The sequence below is a fragment of the Camellia sinensis genome, chromosome 5 (genome assembly GCF_055761805.1).
Source record: "Camellia sinensis isolate YWXY chromosome 5, ASM5576180v1, whole genome shotgun sequence".
Classification (NCBI taxonomy): domain Eukaryota; kingdom Viridiplantae; phylum Streptophyta; class Magnoliopsida; order Ericales; family Theaceae; genus Camellia; species Camellia sinensis.
Window position 1 is genome coordinate 57,361,732 of NC_138965.1, and position 15,350 is coordinate 57,377,081.

The 15,350-nt window shown below is 33.6% G+C and overlaps 1 protein-coding gene across 1 annotated transcript in view; it reads left to right on the forward strand.

Moving 5' to 3' along the window:
• The window catches only part of ETL1 (SNF2 domain-containing protein / helicase domain-containing protein), a 41,693-nt gene extending 27,459 nt beyond the window's left edge, over nucleotides 1-14,234 (forward strand). Inside the window, exons 9-12 of the mRNA XM_028270451.2 lie at nucleotides 11,251-11,328; nucleotides 11,451-11,587; nucleotides 13,437-13,655; nucleotides 13,732-14,234. Of these exons, the coding sequence (XP_028126252.2) occupies nucleotides 11,251-11,328; nucleotides 11,451-11,587; nucleotides 13,437-13,655; nucleotides 13,732-13,894 (597 nt within the window). The 3' untranslated portion in view covers nucleotides 13,895-14,234. The remainder of the gene's footprint in view (nucleotides 1-11,250; nucleotides 11,329-11,450; nucleotides 11,588-13,436; nucleotides 13,656-13,731) is intronic.
• Nucleotides 14,235-15,350: the final 1,116 nt, after the last annotated feature.

A 15,350-nucleotide genomic window follows, 5' to 3' on the forward strand; every position in this document is an offset into this window, starting at 1 on the left:
TATGGAGAAATCAACCCTACGTGGGTTTACGGGCTCTCACCGATGGAATGACGTGGCACCCATCCATGCTACAAGGTACACAACTAACCAAATGGCCAAACGAGCCCCAAACAAAGAAAACAAGCCCAAAGCTAAATCACTACTCTAAAATATATCAAAACTCAACCAATTTCAACTTCCAAGTTTCTCAACACTAATTAAAATTCACATTCCTTTACAAAGCACTTTATTTCCATCATTTACCTTTAAATTCCCTAAAAATAGATACTTTCTTAAAATGTTTTATTTTCAAGTTACAAAGTTTTCAATAATTAATTACTAGTTTATCACACTCATCTATTATTATCATCTATAAAGCATGGGTATTTTGACAAACATGTTGTACCTGTACTGGATATTTATTGGCATATGGTATTTCTGCAAACGTACCAGATACACGAAACACGTATGCAAATTTTTTCTTCTTAATTTTTGGTATACCCAGACGTATCTAATATATACTCAAATCATACCGTATGGTACGGTGTAGTATGAAATCGCGGTATAGCATGAAATCATTTTGAAATCATGGGTATCCAAATGGTATAGCATGAAATCATGGGTACACCAAATGGCCGTACCGTACGTTTAGGTATAGTCGTACCGTACCCAAGTCATACCGTACCTAGTATTTGGGTATACCCAAGTCTAGTGAAAGGTATATACCTAGTATATACCCAAGCCGTACCTAGTAATTCATTTTAGTACCCATGTCATTATTTCATTTTAGTTTTATGCTTAGCACGATTTAAATTAATATATGGTTTGTAAGTTATTTAATATAATGACATTTAATTTTGGTTTATACTTTTACTTTTGACATTAAATATTAATTGTAGGTTGGATATTAACAAATTAATCCATTTTAACCAATTTTTGCATTACTCCAAATTAAAAATAAATATTTTTTTACAAATGTACCAAACCGTCTAATTTTTTTAGATTTATCAGTACCAGTACTCGTACCCGTACCCATGCCTGTGCTTCATAAGTTATCAATTATCCATCATCGCTAAACTAACAATACCACCAAAACTCATTCAAATTCAATAAACATTATCTCTAACCATTGATATTAAACTAACATGCAAATTTTTTATAGAAATTAGTATACTAATCACTATGAAATTCAAATGTATAGCTAGATGCAGTGTTTTTAAAGGCTCAAAGCGCACTAAGGCGCTGAAGGTCTCTCGGGGCCTGGGCCTAGGCGCAAGGCGAGGCGCGGGCTTTATTGAAGTAAGGCGCACAGTCTTCATAAAAAATAGAAAAATTAACATAGACTAATCATTCATAGTACTAAGACAATTTTTTTAAAAATAAAAAGTAATCAAGATTCAAGACAAAATATAGAATAATTCTCAAAGCCATGAAAGTGCATATTACATAACATTCCAATTTTCAAAGATCAAATAATCCACATTTAATAAAATTAAAAAAAAAAACATAAACACTAACATCCAAAACATAAATATCCAACAAATACTAATATACGCGTTAACACTTAAAAACATCAATATCAAAAGAAAGGGTAGGTTAGGTCGGTGTCAGTCAATCATCATCCTTAACATCAATGGCAACATCTTCTTCTCCATCGTTGATTTATATCTCTCAACATCTTCCTCCTCTGTGTCATCTGAGCCCACTTCCTCTTCATCTATTAATTGAAGTGGAGTCAATGTTGATGATTTAGATATCCTCGGTTGTGCCTTTGAGCGTGAACTTGTTGCTCTACTTGCATGGCTACTTTCTTCTACTCCAGAAGTTCTAGCAATAGTGGCCCACGTCAAGTCATCATCATCATCAAACATAGGCTCATTATTTTCATCTGATTCTCCATCCATCCTCCCAAGCAACCACTCATTGCTTTTATCGATATTTTGCAAAGATATGGGATCAAGAGTGTTGCGCATGTCATACCTAAATCTCAATGTTCTATTGTATTTGACATACACTAAATCATTGAGTCGTTGTTGTTCCAATCTATTTCTTTTCTTGCTATGAAGCTGCAAGTATTAAAAGGATATTAAATTCTATATAATGAGACTAAAAAATATTTGAGTTGAACAAAAAATTATTAGAATGTTAAATACTCACATGTTCGAATGCACTCCAATTTCGTTCACAACCCGATGAACTACATGTTAGGCTAAGGATTTTTATGGCAAAAGTTTGCAAGTTTGGAGTATAAGAACCATATGATGCCCACCAATCAGTTGCGATAATCCACTAGTTAGAAATAACTGTTACCAAGTATTGAGTTTTACTAAAAGTATTACTAAAAATAAACTCTGAGTCTATAATATATTACCTGGTGCTCGTGTATTTCTTTGCCTAATCGCAACAGACTTGCCAAAAAGACTCTCAGCCTTCATATAAATACTCATCTCCTTAGTGATCAAATCTTGAACAGTGACATCCGGGACCAACCTTTGCATGCATTCATAAAACCCATTCATCACTTCATGATCTTTTTGCACTTCTAACGCTTTTGGGTAAAAGAATTCTGGGTTAATAAAATGCGCAACTGCATGTAAAGGTCGATGCAATTGGACATCCCATCTTTTGTTGATGATTTCGAAGATTTCATTATACTTCTCTTCTTTACGATCAAATGAACTTGTAATGCATTCTTTTGCCCTATCCATTGCCTCATAAATGTATCCCATGGGAGGTTTCTTCTCGGTATCAACCAATCTAAGCACTTTGACAAGAGGACCCGAGACCTTAAGAGCAAACACAACAGTATTCCAAAATGAAGGGATCAACAAAGTTTGTGCCATTCTTTTATCTTGTGGCTCCTTTGCCCATTTGCTTGAGGTCCAGTCTTCGAAGGTGACCATCTTTCTCAAATTGTTTTTTTGTTGATGCATCCTAGACAGTTAAAAAGGCCGTTGCAAACCTAGTTTTTGCAGGCTTGATCAAATTCTTCAAATTTGTATAGCGCCTCATCATGTTTAGCAACGTAGGCTGATTGTAAATGTAGCCATGTACTGTAATGCCCCTTTCAAATGTCTTTTTCAGTCTAGGTATCTTGAAAATGTTTTCTAACATCAAGTCCAAACAATGAGCAGCACATGGTGTCCAATACAAGTGTTCATACTTAGCTTCCAAAAATCTCCCTATAATGTAACAATGGCCCTGTTTGGTACAGCTTAATTTCAGCTTATTTCAGCTTTCAGCTTAATTTAAGCTATTTTGATGTGTTTGGTTTAGCTTATAGCTTATAGCTTATAGCTTTGTAGAAGTCAGAAAACAGCTTATTCTTTGAGTGGGGCAGGAGATGCTTTAAGAATAAGCTGGAAATTAGCTTAAGCTAAAAGTTATAAGCTATAAGCTGTTTAGGCATAAGCTATAAGCACTTTCCCACAGCTCTACCAAACGGGGCCAATAACAAAGAATTATTATTTTCAAGTTTTTAAATTTTAAATACAAAACAAACTATGAGTAAACAATTTTGATGTAAGGAATGAGGAAATATTCTTACCCGCCAACACATTGGCTGCAGCACTATCAGTGATAACTGGCACCACATTCTCTTTTCCAACTTTTTCCACAAACTTGTCTAGTAATTCAAATAGCTTTTGCTCATCCTTTGAATAGCTAGAAGTATCAACCGACTCAACAAACATGGTTCCTCTTGGACAATTAACTAAAAAGTTAATCAATGTCCTTCCTCTCTTATCAGTCCAACCATCAGCCATTATGGAACACCCGTATTTTGCACAATCCTCTTTATGATTCTTCATCAAATCTTCAGTATGTTTCACTTCTTTTTTGAGTTGGGTAACCCGCACTTCATGGTAAGTTGGTGGCTTCATACCAGGACCATATTGGCCAATGGCTTCAATCATTGGGTCCAATACTCTCATAATTTACTACATTAAAAGGGATACCAGCATCATACATCCACCTTGCAAATCTTTGCACTGCCCGAGCTCTCATTTCTTTTTTGTAAGGGTTATTTGCGTCAATTTTGATTTGTTTCCCTCTTGCTTGGTCTCTTCGATTTTTCACCACTGATTTAGGATTGGGTGTGAAGTAAACATCCATAGGCCCTTTTCTCTTTGGCATTTTTGATTTGGATTTGGATTTGGATGAACCTTGGCTACTACTTGTCAACTTACGGTGTTGATTGACATTGATCTCAACGACATCTTCATCTTCATCTTCATCTTCCATGTCCATGTCATCGAAATCAGGCAACATGTTCATTTCTTCTTTTTGTGTCTTTTGTTTTTACATGAACTCTCTAATCTTTTCTCTTACATGAGAAGGACACTTCGGGCAAGCAGTGACATTCCTACAACCTCCCGCGATGTGTTGTTTCACCCGATAAATACCTCCATTTGATACTTTACCATAAAAATTACACTCGAACTTGTTTAAATTATTCTCCTCTACCAAATGGGCATATTGCCGCGCCGGATCTTTTTTATTACTTTCCGATGTCATTTTCTACACAACAAATTTAATAAATAAAAAAATAATTGTATTAAAAGAATAAATGAAAAACAAATTTAATCCCTAGCAGATGAAGGAAAAAAAAAGACCAATACCACATTGTATTAATTAATTATGTGAATAATTAATTATTTGTAATTTTTTTTCCCTAACAGATAAATTCTTCTCTTACATATTACAAATAAATTTTTTTTTCTTTGCATATTACAAATAATTTTTTTTTCCCTAATTTTTTAAATTTTTTTTGTAAATTCTTCTCTTACATTTTTTTTCAAAGACTCAACTCAAATAATTGAAAAAAAAAAAGAAGCAAAACAGAGCACTGAAGAAGGAGAGAGAGGAAGAGTTGAAGGCAAAATAGAGCACTGAAGAAGTCGAAGCCCAAAAAAAAAAAAAGAAAAAAAAAGCAGAACTGAAAGTCGAAGACGAAGAAGGAGAAGGGGAGAGAGAGTCGAAGTCGAACAGACCTGCGAAGCCCAAGTCGAAGTCCAATGTCGCAGTCGAAGTCCAGCTCCAGCAGCCCAGTCAAAGTCGAAGTTGATTGCGAGGCGAAAGAGGAAGAGACGACTTCGATAGGGTTCATCTGAGTCGTATTTGGCTCATATGGTACATGAGTTGTAATCCTCTGTGATTACGAGCCATTCGAAGGGTTCATCTGAGTTGTTAGATCAAATCTACCTCTTAAACAATTAGTCGTGCCTAGGCGAGAGCCTTGCGCCTCTCTCGCCTAGTTCCAATCACTGGTAAGGCGCGCGCCTAACTAAAAGTGCCTTGCCTGGTACCTGTTCAGTCGCAGGCAGTGCGCCTCGCCTCGCTAGGCACGCTTTTCACAACACTGGCTAGATGCATATCATTTTCTTCATATTGATACCCACTAGCCCACCAATTTCACTTTAGTGACTTCATTTCTTGAAATAAAATGAAATAACACAAAAGCCCTAATTTTCTTGAGACTAGTGACATGGAAATCATGGTGTTATGCCACTACATAGATGAATATATTCAAGGACACCAAATCAAGTATAATATAGTCATGAATGGCAAACTAACACAATGAATCATAACTCATGGATTTAGTATACTCATCAATCAAATAAAATAATAATAGTAACCGTAACATGCTTTCTATACATTTCAAGTAAAAGAGATGAAATCCCTACCCTATTTTTCTAAATGAGAGCAAAAGAGATGATGAGTAATGTCACCAACTAGAAGCTTTAAATCCAAGCTTCCAATCTTTCAAGAAGGCTTTGAGCACCAAGAACTCAACAAAAATGTCTTAAAAAATACACAAGGAAACAAGCTGTTCCATGGAAGGGAAAAAAAAAAAAAAATCGAATAGGGAGGGGGAGAGGAACTCACGGCAGTGAAGGGAAAGATGCGAGAAGGGTTTGTGTTGTCTCCCTACAAGTATATAATGTGTTCAAAATCTTTGACAAACTATCACCTAACATTCAACTCTCTTTCTAATAAATTTGACCATGTAATACATATAGAACAAAAACAAAAGGAAGGGAAGGGGAGAGGTGTCAACAGCCAAGAGGGAAAATGGGGGAGAATTTCCCTCCAAAAGTTGAAATGGAATTGCTTACTCAAAAATTCAATCTCATTTGTGTGGGTCATGGGTATTGGATCTAATATTTATTTATGAACTTGCAAACGGTCTAAATAAATTTTACAAACACTAACAAATATTTAAGTCACGGGTTTGACACCCCAAGTCCAAATAAATAAAGCATGCTCAAATATAAAGTGGACCCACCAAACTGAATTAATTGATTCATCCAGTTGGGTTCAATTTAATTTAAATAAACAAACCCAAAGGGTTGGCCTGGTGGTAACGCCTTGGGTCTTAGGGGTGTGCTCTCTCCAAGGTTTAGGGATCAAAACCTCTTAGGTGCTAATCAAGGTTTCGAAAAGCGGTTGCGGTCGCACAGTTGTGGTTGCGGTTGCGGTTGTGGTTGTGGGGTATAAAGCCCATAGTGTAACGATTACGGTGACCGGAACTGTGATTTTTTTTCCCCGCATAATTTGAAAAAAACTTAACGATACGCGTATTTTTCTTTTTTTAGAATCACATTTATTAGGGTTTAAGATAGATTTTGATCAATTTTTATTAATTTTTAAGTATGATCCAATATATTTCATATTTTCAAATCACTATAAAATGTGTTTTTTACATTTTATTTCAATAGTTAATGACTTTAAGAATAATTGATTTTAAATATCTACAAATTATTTTTGACCAATACCTAAACTAATTGAATAAAAAATATTTACAATTATTAAATAAAATGATTATAAAAATAAAAATTGTGCTATAAACAAAAATATTTTTTGAGACAATGCTTTACAGGTAACTAAATAAAATTATTTATAATTAAGTATTAAATGAAATGATTATAATAATAAAAATTGTGCCATAAACAAAAAATATTTTGAGTTTTTTAAAGACATTTTTTAGACAACACATTACAATAACAAAATAAAAAATATTTATAATTAAATATTAAATAAAATGATTGTAAAAATAAATACAACTACTGTTTATATATTTTTTGATGTACATGCTAATGCTAATGTAATGAAAAAAAATAAAAAATTATAAAGAAAATAAATTCAAATAAGATTTTTTCTTTGGGTTTGGATTACTTGAGTATTTGTTCTTTTTTTGTAATCTGTTATTTTATTTTTTTTGAAAAGGAAATTATTCAGAATATTATAAAAGGGTGTAACGGTGTGCAACGGACCGTTAAGGCCGTTACTGTATCGTTACGGCCGTTACATATGTGAATTTCCGTCACACCGCTATAGCGGCCGCAACGGGTGGCGGTAACTACCACAACTGTTATGTAATGGCGTTACGTAACGGTTGCAGCCACTTTTTAAAACCTCGGTGCTAACAATTCCTTACGGCCATCGAATTGGTTGAAAATCTTTGAATTAATTGTGGAGTAGTTGCGAGAAACTCCTTATTGAGGGCTTGTGCATCCTTGGGGATTAGTCGGGCTTTGATCCGGACACCCTAGTGCCAAAAAACAAAAAAATTCATTTAAAATAAACATGATTGAGTACCATACTAAATTAATTGAGTCAAGTACTATTGCTAATTAAAGTGCAAAGTGCAAGAAACTACGTTTAGGGTTTGAATAGAAAGAGAGAAGAAAAGGAGTCAAGAGAGTACGATGAACAGGTTTTTTGGCGTTAATTAAAACACTCACCTTAGCACATGTGCAGGCTCGAGGAAGAAGCAAGATCAAACCACTATTATAGCAAGACAACAGAGTTGAACCACAGTGAGAGTCAAAATACCCATTCACAACACTACAAAACATCATCTCTAAACTCAAAGAAGGCATCCAAGGGTCTTGTCTGCAACCATGGGTGTCATTTCAATGAAGAAAAAAGAGTAAGGCTCCAAAGAGCGGATTAAAAAATGAACCATAAAAAATATGAAAATACTTCAAAAATTGAACACGTACATCAAATGGCTTTAAAAAATTCCACACATACCATAATCACTAGGAGAGCAAGACCATGCATTTGCCCGATCGTACGAACAATGACATTGACAAGTTAAGGTCACCTTGTGATGATTTTCAGACTTAAATAACACTTTTGGGTAAGATTGGAGTGTTCTGATACCAAGTTTAAGTGCAAAGTGTAAGAAATTGGGGTTAGGGTTAGAAAAGAAAGAGAGAAGTGGAGAGAAGAGAATATGATGAATAGATTTTTAACATTAATGAAAACCCTTACCTGATGCAAGAGTATAAGAAACTGAAGGAATGTTAAATTCAAAGAAGCAATGATATTTGGATATTGGCAAAATTTCAAAGAGAAATTAATAGGAACCATACATAAGTTTGTTTTTATTGTTATTAGGGTCTGATTTTATAATTATTTTATGCTTTCTAGAGTTTTTAGGTTAGGGGTATTTTGTTAATTTTTAGATATGTTGACATGGGCTGTAGGGGTTGAGTCGTCTTGTGGGTCAAGATTTAATTGATTTTTGTTTATGTTTTTTTTATTGTGTCTAAGGTGTGTTTTAGAATTTAAAATTTTAGTAGTTTCCTATTTTACAATCCTTGGTTTAAGGAAGTATTATAAAAAAAAGAAGAAAGTCTCTAAGTTTATGTATAGTCATGTAATGCTTCTAATTCAATAGAGTTGATATTTTATAAATATTTTAGAGTTTTGAAGTCTCTTTTGGGTTTATGTGATGCAACCCGAACCCTAGGTAGGTGTGATGCCTAAGGCCTTTTGGAGTGATTCCTAGAAACTAATCTTCTTAAACCCACAAAAATTCAGCTTTAAAGTCCTCACTGTGTCGTCCTACATCATCATCTTAGCACATATTGTATCATAACAATAATGTCAATATAACAATAATACCCTGAATATAAAATTCCATAAAAAACACTCTTGACAATTTTAGCAGGTATAAGTCATGGTAACAATTGCAGTCAGTATACAATATGGGAAGTATTGGTTGTGGAGAAATGAGATTTGGTAATTACAGCTATACTTTTTTAGTATTTGCTAACAAACCCTTAAACTATTTGCTATGAATGTTTAAGTCCTAGTTCGTTATATCTTAGTTTTTTATAATTTGAATGAGGTCGTGGTGTGTTTTTTAAGTGACCTGCAATAGTTATCATGGCATTGTAGTAGGTTGTAATGCTTGACATTGGAATGGCTAGCTGTAATGGTTGTTACAGTTGTGAATTTATTTGTGCCTGCTTTGTCAATCCGTTCTATAATGGGCCCTAATGATACTGTTATAACATTGCTATGAAATGGCATCCGTGACTTCATAAACTATGTTGCATCTATCAAATTTTGTGAAGGAAATTGAATAACTCAAAAAGCATATTCTTCTGTGGCTCTGCAACTATGGCCCCAAAATAGAAGGAATTCACTCTCTAATAAAATAGTTATTGGCTTTGAAATTTGAATTTGCTTTGGGAAGAGAAATGCTTTGATTTGGGTTTGCAAGGGTCTTTCATTTTTATTTGCTTACTTGGGTTATGCATCTATTGAACTGCATCTTTTGTAGTTTAATTATCTCCATTACTAAACTGCAGAAAGTCTTGCATGCTATAGCTAATGCTTATTTTATTTTTTATTTTATTTTTAATCAGCATCAGAAGTAATTATATTAATAATAAAAAGTAAAAAGAACTACAAAAAAGTGGGAGACAAGAACTCCACCAAAGAAAACAAAAGAGATGAAAAAAGCAAATTAAGGTACCAAACAAGTCACACTGCCACGAATCCTAGAAATAAAATAAAAAAATAAAGATCTCCTTAGAGGGAGAGGAATCCGAATTCCAAAAAGAGGATAAAAAATACTCTATCCCAAAGAGAATTAGTGTCCTCAACTTAGTGCTCAAAGATCCAAGTGTTGAACTTCAACCAAACAACACATGGAGTTGAGCGAAACGCAACATTCCTATAAAGCCTTGGCTTTCTTGTTGGTACCAAAAGCTCTAAAGTCAATCAAAATCAATTGGGTGCAAGAAATTGGAGCCACCAAACGCACAGTAGCCAATCCCAATGCTACTTTCCCTTAACCTTTTTGCGATGCATCACCTATTTTTATTCACTAGAAAAGTGGTGATGTGGGAATTTCTTATAGGGGATTTAATTATTTAGAAAACTAGTAACCCGTAGCTATGCAAAATAAAGAATATAGTGGACTAAGTGTCGTACCACAGGATTGTGTTGACTGAAGTGCTTAAAATTGAAAATTATTTTTACGTTATCAAAGAAAGTTGATGATGTGAACTTAGGACTGCAAACGAACCGAGCTATTTGCGAGCTCGGCTCGTTAAGATCTCGACTCGACTCGATTTGTTAAGTAAATAAATGAGCTTGAGCATCACCTTTAGACTCCTTTAGTAAACGAGCTGAGCTTGAGCTCGAATAAGCTCGGCTTGTTTATATTTATTTAAATTATAGAATAAATATATTATTTATATATTAAATAATATAAAAAAATATATAAATAATAGCATAAATATATTTTTTATATGTTAAATATAAATAATATTTTTATTTAAATAATATGTAAATATATTATTTATATATTTAAATAATATAAATAATAGTAAAAAAAATTCATTATTGAGCTTCGAGCCGAGCTTGACTAATATTAACGAGCTGAGTTGAAGCTCGATTAGTTACCAAGCCGAGCTCAAGCTCAATAAACGAACAAGCCGGGCTCGAGCCCTGCAAAGCTTGGCTCGGCTCGGTTCGGGTTGCAGCCCTATATGAACTTAATGAAATGAAAAGTATAAAAGTGTCAGCATAAAGACTGAGAGTTTAGTTGAGCAGAATTCCTTATGGTGTTCAAATCCACTACTACTCGTATAATGCAAGGCGATTGTAACCATTCTTGGGAAATTAATAAGTTGGATAATTATGATTAAACTTGTATATCATAATCAGTTGCTGGCTATTATTTGGGGCATGGAAGCATGCACTAGCAAAAACAATCATTAGGAGCCTAATGGAGTTAGGTTAGACATTAGAAAATGCCATATGTGCTCGTCCTTTGTCTTATTGCATTTCCTGGTTGCGTTGTATTTTGGCTGGACACTGGATGCATTCCTGACATTGTGTTATATCTGTGTTTAGCTTGAGACCATTCTATCCAACAGTATCATGGCTACTGATACTGAGCCTGCTTGTGTAAATCTGTCATATAGATTGATATTGATTTACGTTTCAACTTCCTATTTGCAGCTGTTGCTTTATCATGGTGTTACTGATACGAAGGGACTTCTTTCAGATGAAGAAGTTATGATTTCAGCAAAATGCCGGGTAGGCTTTTAGTGATGTGTTGGGTTTGAAAATAAGTATGTTGCCTGAATGTTTGCAGAGAGTCATAGTATAGAATATCTTGTGCTCACAAAATGATTTGAGTTCCTATATCTGTGATGTAGGCATTATCCAAACTTCTACCTTCATTAAAGCAAAATGGGCATCGAGTTCTGATTTTCAGCCAATGGACATCCATGCTTGATATCTTGGAGTGGACTTTGGATGTAATCGGTGTTACCTACAGGCGCCTTGATGGAAGGTACTGCTGTACTTCTCTTACTTTGTAGCTATGTCTCCATTTTGACCGCAAAATACAGCCTTATTCATCTGGTGTACCATCCATAGATTCAATTGGACCTGTGTTCTTATCTTTTTGTATACTTTTCCTTGGTGAGCAAACAGATGACCTAACTATGCAATTGTCTGACCTCATTATGACCATTGAAATGTTAGTATCTGCTCTTTGAGAAAGTTGTTGATTTCATATGTGGCCTCTTTATGATGAGGGCATCTGTGAAAGGTTCATTGATGTGTTTGGATTTGTGAATAAATGTAGTAAACAACTTTTGGGACAAAAACTTTGATCAATTTATTTGAGGTCTGATAATCTTTGTTTAAGTTGTAATAGTAGATCATCTTTGCTTAAGTTGTAATAGTAATACCTGTGGAGCTATAAAGCATCACACAAGTATCTGGTACTTACCAGGTATGGCTGGTACTTTTTCTTATTTTCTTGAATGTTAGGTACAGTTTGGGTGCATGGGTATGGCTGGGTATGTTTTGGGTACTTTTGTGAGTATGTAGTGCCATAAGTGTAATTTTTTTTTTTTAAATATAGAGGCTCTGAAACAAATAAATGGTGTCCATTTTTAAAAACTTAAAAAATATAGGTATTTTGTAATTAACGCAAATTTTAAATTACTTCGTCTTTTTTTTTTTTTTGGTTGCCCATTACAGAGCATCTGTATTGATCTCTCTCACAGAGCTGCTTTCTTTTCATTGTATGAACTTTGATTTGATTTGTAGGTTGGATCCTTAACCAATTTTGTTATTAAACTCTAGTTTGTACCTTACTTTAATTTAATTTTACTTTCGCATTTTATTTTTTAAGAGTTAATTACCTAAAAGTTCTATTTACAAATGCTGTGGTAGCTTAGGTCTTATCTAAGATTTTTTGAACCAATAAGACCTATTTAGTAAAACTGAGAATATTATTAGTTTTTTTCCATTTTCAAAACTAAGAACATTATCAATTTTGCATAATAATGTTTCAGATAATTGTTTCGCTAACTGAGGGAAAATAAAAACAGAGCATGAGATTAAACGTTTTTGCCCTTCTACTTATTGGTTTGATTCAACTATCCAATAAAACCGAGAACATTATTAGTTTTTTCTAGTTTTAAAACTGTGAACATTATTAGTTTTTTCATTTTTGATGTTTTTTTTTAATTAATTAGTTTATTTATTTTATAGTTTTGCACATCAATGTTCCTTCATCATATGCTCTGTTATAGACAATTTTTAATTTTGCACAAAAAAATAATTCAGTTTTTTAAAAAAAAAAAAAATTATTATTATTATTTTTTGCACAAATTTTTTTTTTTTTTGAAAGTGGATGTTTTAAAGTTTTGAAAATCAAAATAAATGTCAAATCATCATGTTCCTTTATAGATAATTATAAATGATGAATAATTATTGTTTGAAGAGCAATTCCAACTATTAAAAATTTAATGGGATTTGAAGGTCCAAAAAATCTTAGTTAAAGATTTAATGGAGTATAAGTTCATAAATTAGGACTTGTGTATAAATGTCTCATTTTTTAATGGTTATATATATCATGCACTAATAGATATTGTAAAAATATATTTTTTAAGGTAATACTCCAATTGTTCCCATATCCTTTTTTTTCTTTTAGGTTTTTCCGTTGTGGCTTACTTGTATTGTACCTGTACCTGTATCCATATCAGCACCTGTGCTTCCTACCTGTGGAGTCTTGACATGGTGGTAGTTTGTGGCGAGTGTGGGTTGAACGCTATTATTGTGCATCAAATACATAAAGAGTAAACTAATATGTTTCTTTTTTTGTTTTATTCTTTTCTAAATATCAGTACTGCGGTGACAGAGAGACAAACTATAGTGGATACATTCAATAACGACACATCAATATTCGCATGCTTGCTGTCTACAAGAGCTGGAGGGCAGGGACTGAACTTGATTGGAGCTGATACTGTTGTCATTCATGACATGGATTTCAATCCACAGATTGACCGACAAGCTGAAGATCGATGTCATCGTATTGGTCAAACAAAACCCGTCACAATATACAGGTGGGGCAGCCCCTGCTGCTCTCTCTCCTTTGCCAATTAGTTTTTTCTTTTAATTTAGCAATGTCTAATTTTACAGGTTGGTGACCAAGGATACGGTTGATGAGAATGTTTACGAGATTGCTAAACGGAAGCTTGTATTGGATGCAGCTGTTCTTGAGTCGGGTGTGGAAGTGGACAATGATGGTGACACGTCTGACAAGACTATGGGAGAGATTTTGTCTACGCTGTTGCTGGGATAACACCGGCACCCCTACAAGGGATAGATGGGAGGTGGGAGATGGGAGATGGGAGTACAGCAATTACAAAACCATTTTCTCTTAGAATGGCCGCTTGTTCTCTCTTCCCAAAAGAAAAAAGAGAACACTAAGTGAAAAACAAAAGAGGTCTCCCCTTGTTGTATTAATTGGATTTAAATTTAAGAAAATGCTCTTTACAGTTGATAATTGCTTATACATCCAATTTCAGTGTACATCACAAGCTTTTGGTTCGTGCATTGAAACTAATTTTGAATATTCTGGAGTTGCAATGTAGTTTTCTGTAGTATCTAACAGCCCTTACATTATGGGGGTGTTTGTTTCAGCTTTTCAGAGTCAATTTATGGCTTTTAGGGTTGGTTTGGGATGTATTAAAAAAGTACATTTTTTGTCTTTTTATGAAAAGATGTGCAGAAAAGTAGAGAGGTGATGTGATGGAAAAAAGATAAAAAGATAAAAAGATAGATTATATAGTAGATGACAAACAAGGCTTATTTTGGACTGTTTAGTTAAACTTATTTCAAACAGCTTCTGATTCTAACAGTTTATTTTAACTCAAAAAAGTTGATTCTGAGAAGCTGCCCACCCCTTGTTTCTGATTATCAGTTTCTGCTGTGGATATATTAATTTATGGTTATACTCTTAAATTTTTTTATTTTTTTAAAAATAGAAAAAGACTCAAATGGATTATAGATTATTATTATTATTTTTTATGAGAAATGTAGACAAACAAAAAATAAAAATTAATTAAAAAAGCTATTTCAAAGCTTATTTAACAAACACTGTTCAGCAACTTAAATCTATAATCCAACAGTTACACCAAACAAATTAACAACTTCTGATTAAAGTCATAATTTATAATCTGTTAAGGTATAATCTATAAGCTGTTTTAACAGAAATCTATATATGCTGATTTTTTAGGATGCTAGAGTTGCAGTTGCTTTAATTTGTTTTGTGGGAGTTAACGGTTTTGGTTTTCCGATTGATATTATTCGTCATTTGTTTGTTTATTTGTAAAATAAATAAATAAATAAAAGATATCAGACATTGTACTAGCTGTGCATATATAGTCAGTTTGTTCTCTTTTGGAATGCTCTTTGAAAGCCCAAACTAGGTTGTAGCATATAGTCAGGTGCAAATACTGCAAATAGGAGGATCCTTGTATTTAGTTTTAATTAACTGCCCTATCTGGGAAATGGCTTCGGGCAAGATTTGGTTAAATTCCCTCTTTACTTTGTTATCTGTGTCTCTACACCGTTATGTCCATTAATTCCAATCACTTTACCTTACTAAAAGAGGTCGGTGTAATTACGCTAAAATTATGGGGCTTATTTTTTTTGTCATTTTATATATTTTTTTCAAATCTTAGGAGAATGGATCCAGTCTTTTATTAGTTTTACATGAGCAGGGGAGCATTAGCTAGTTAAAAAAAAGAAAAGAA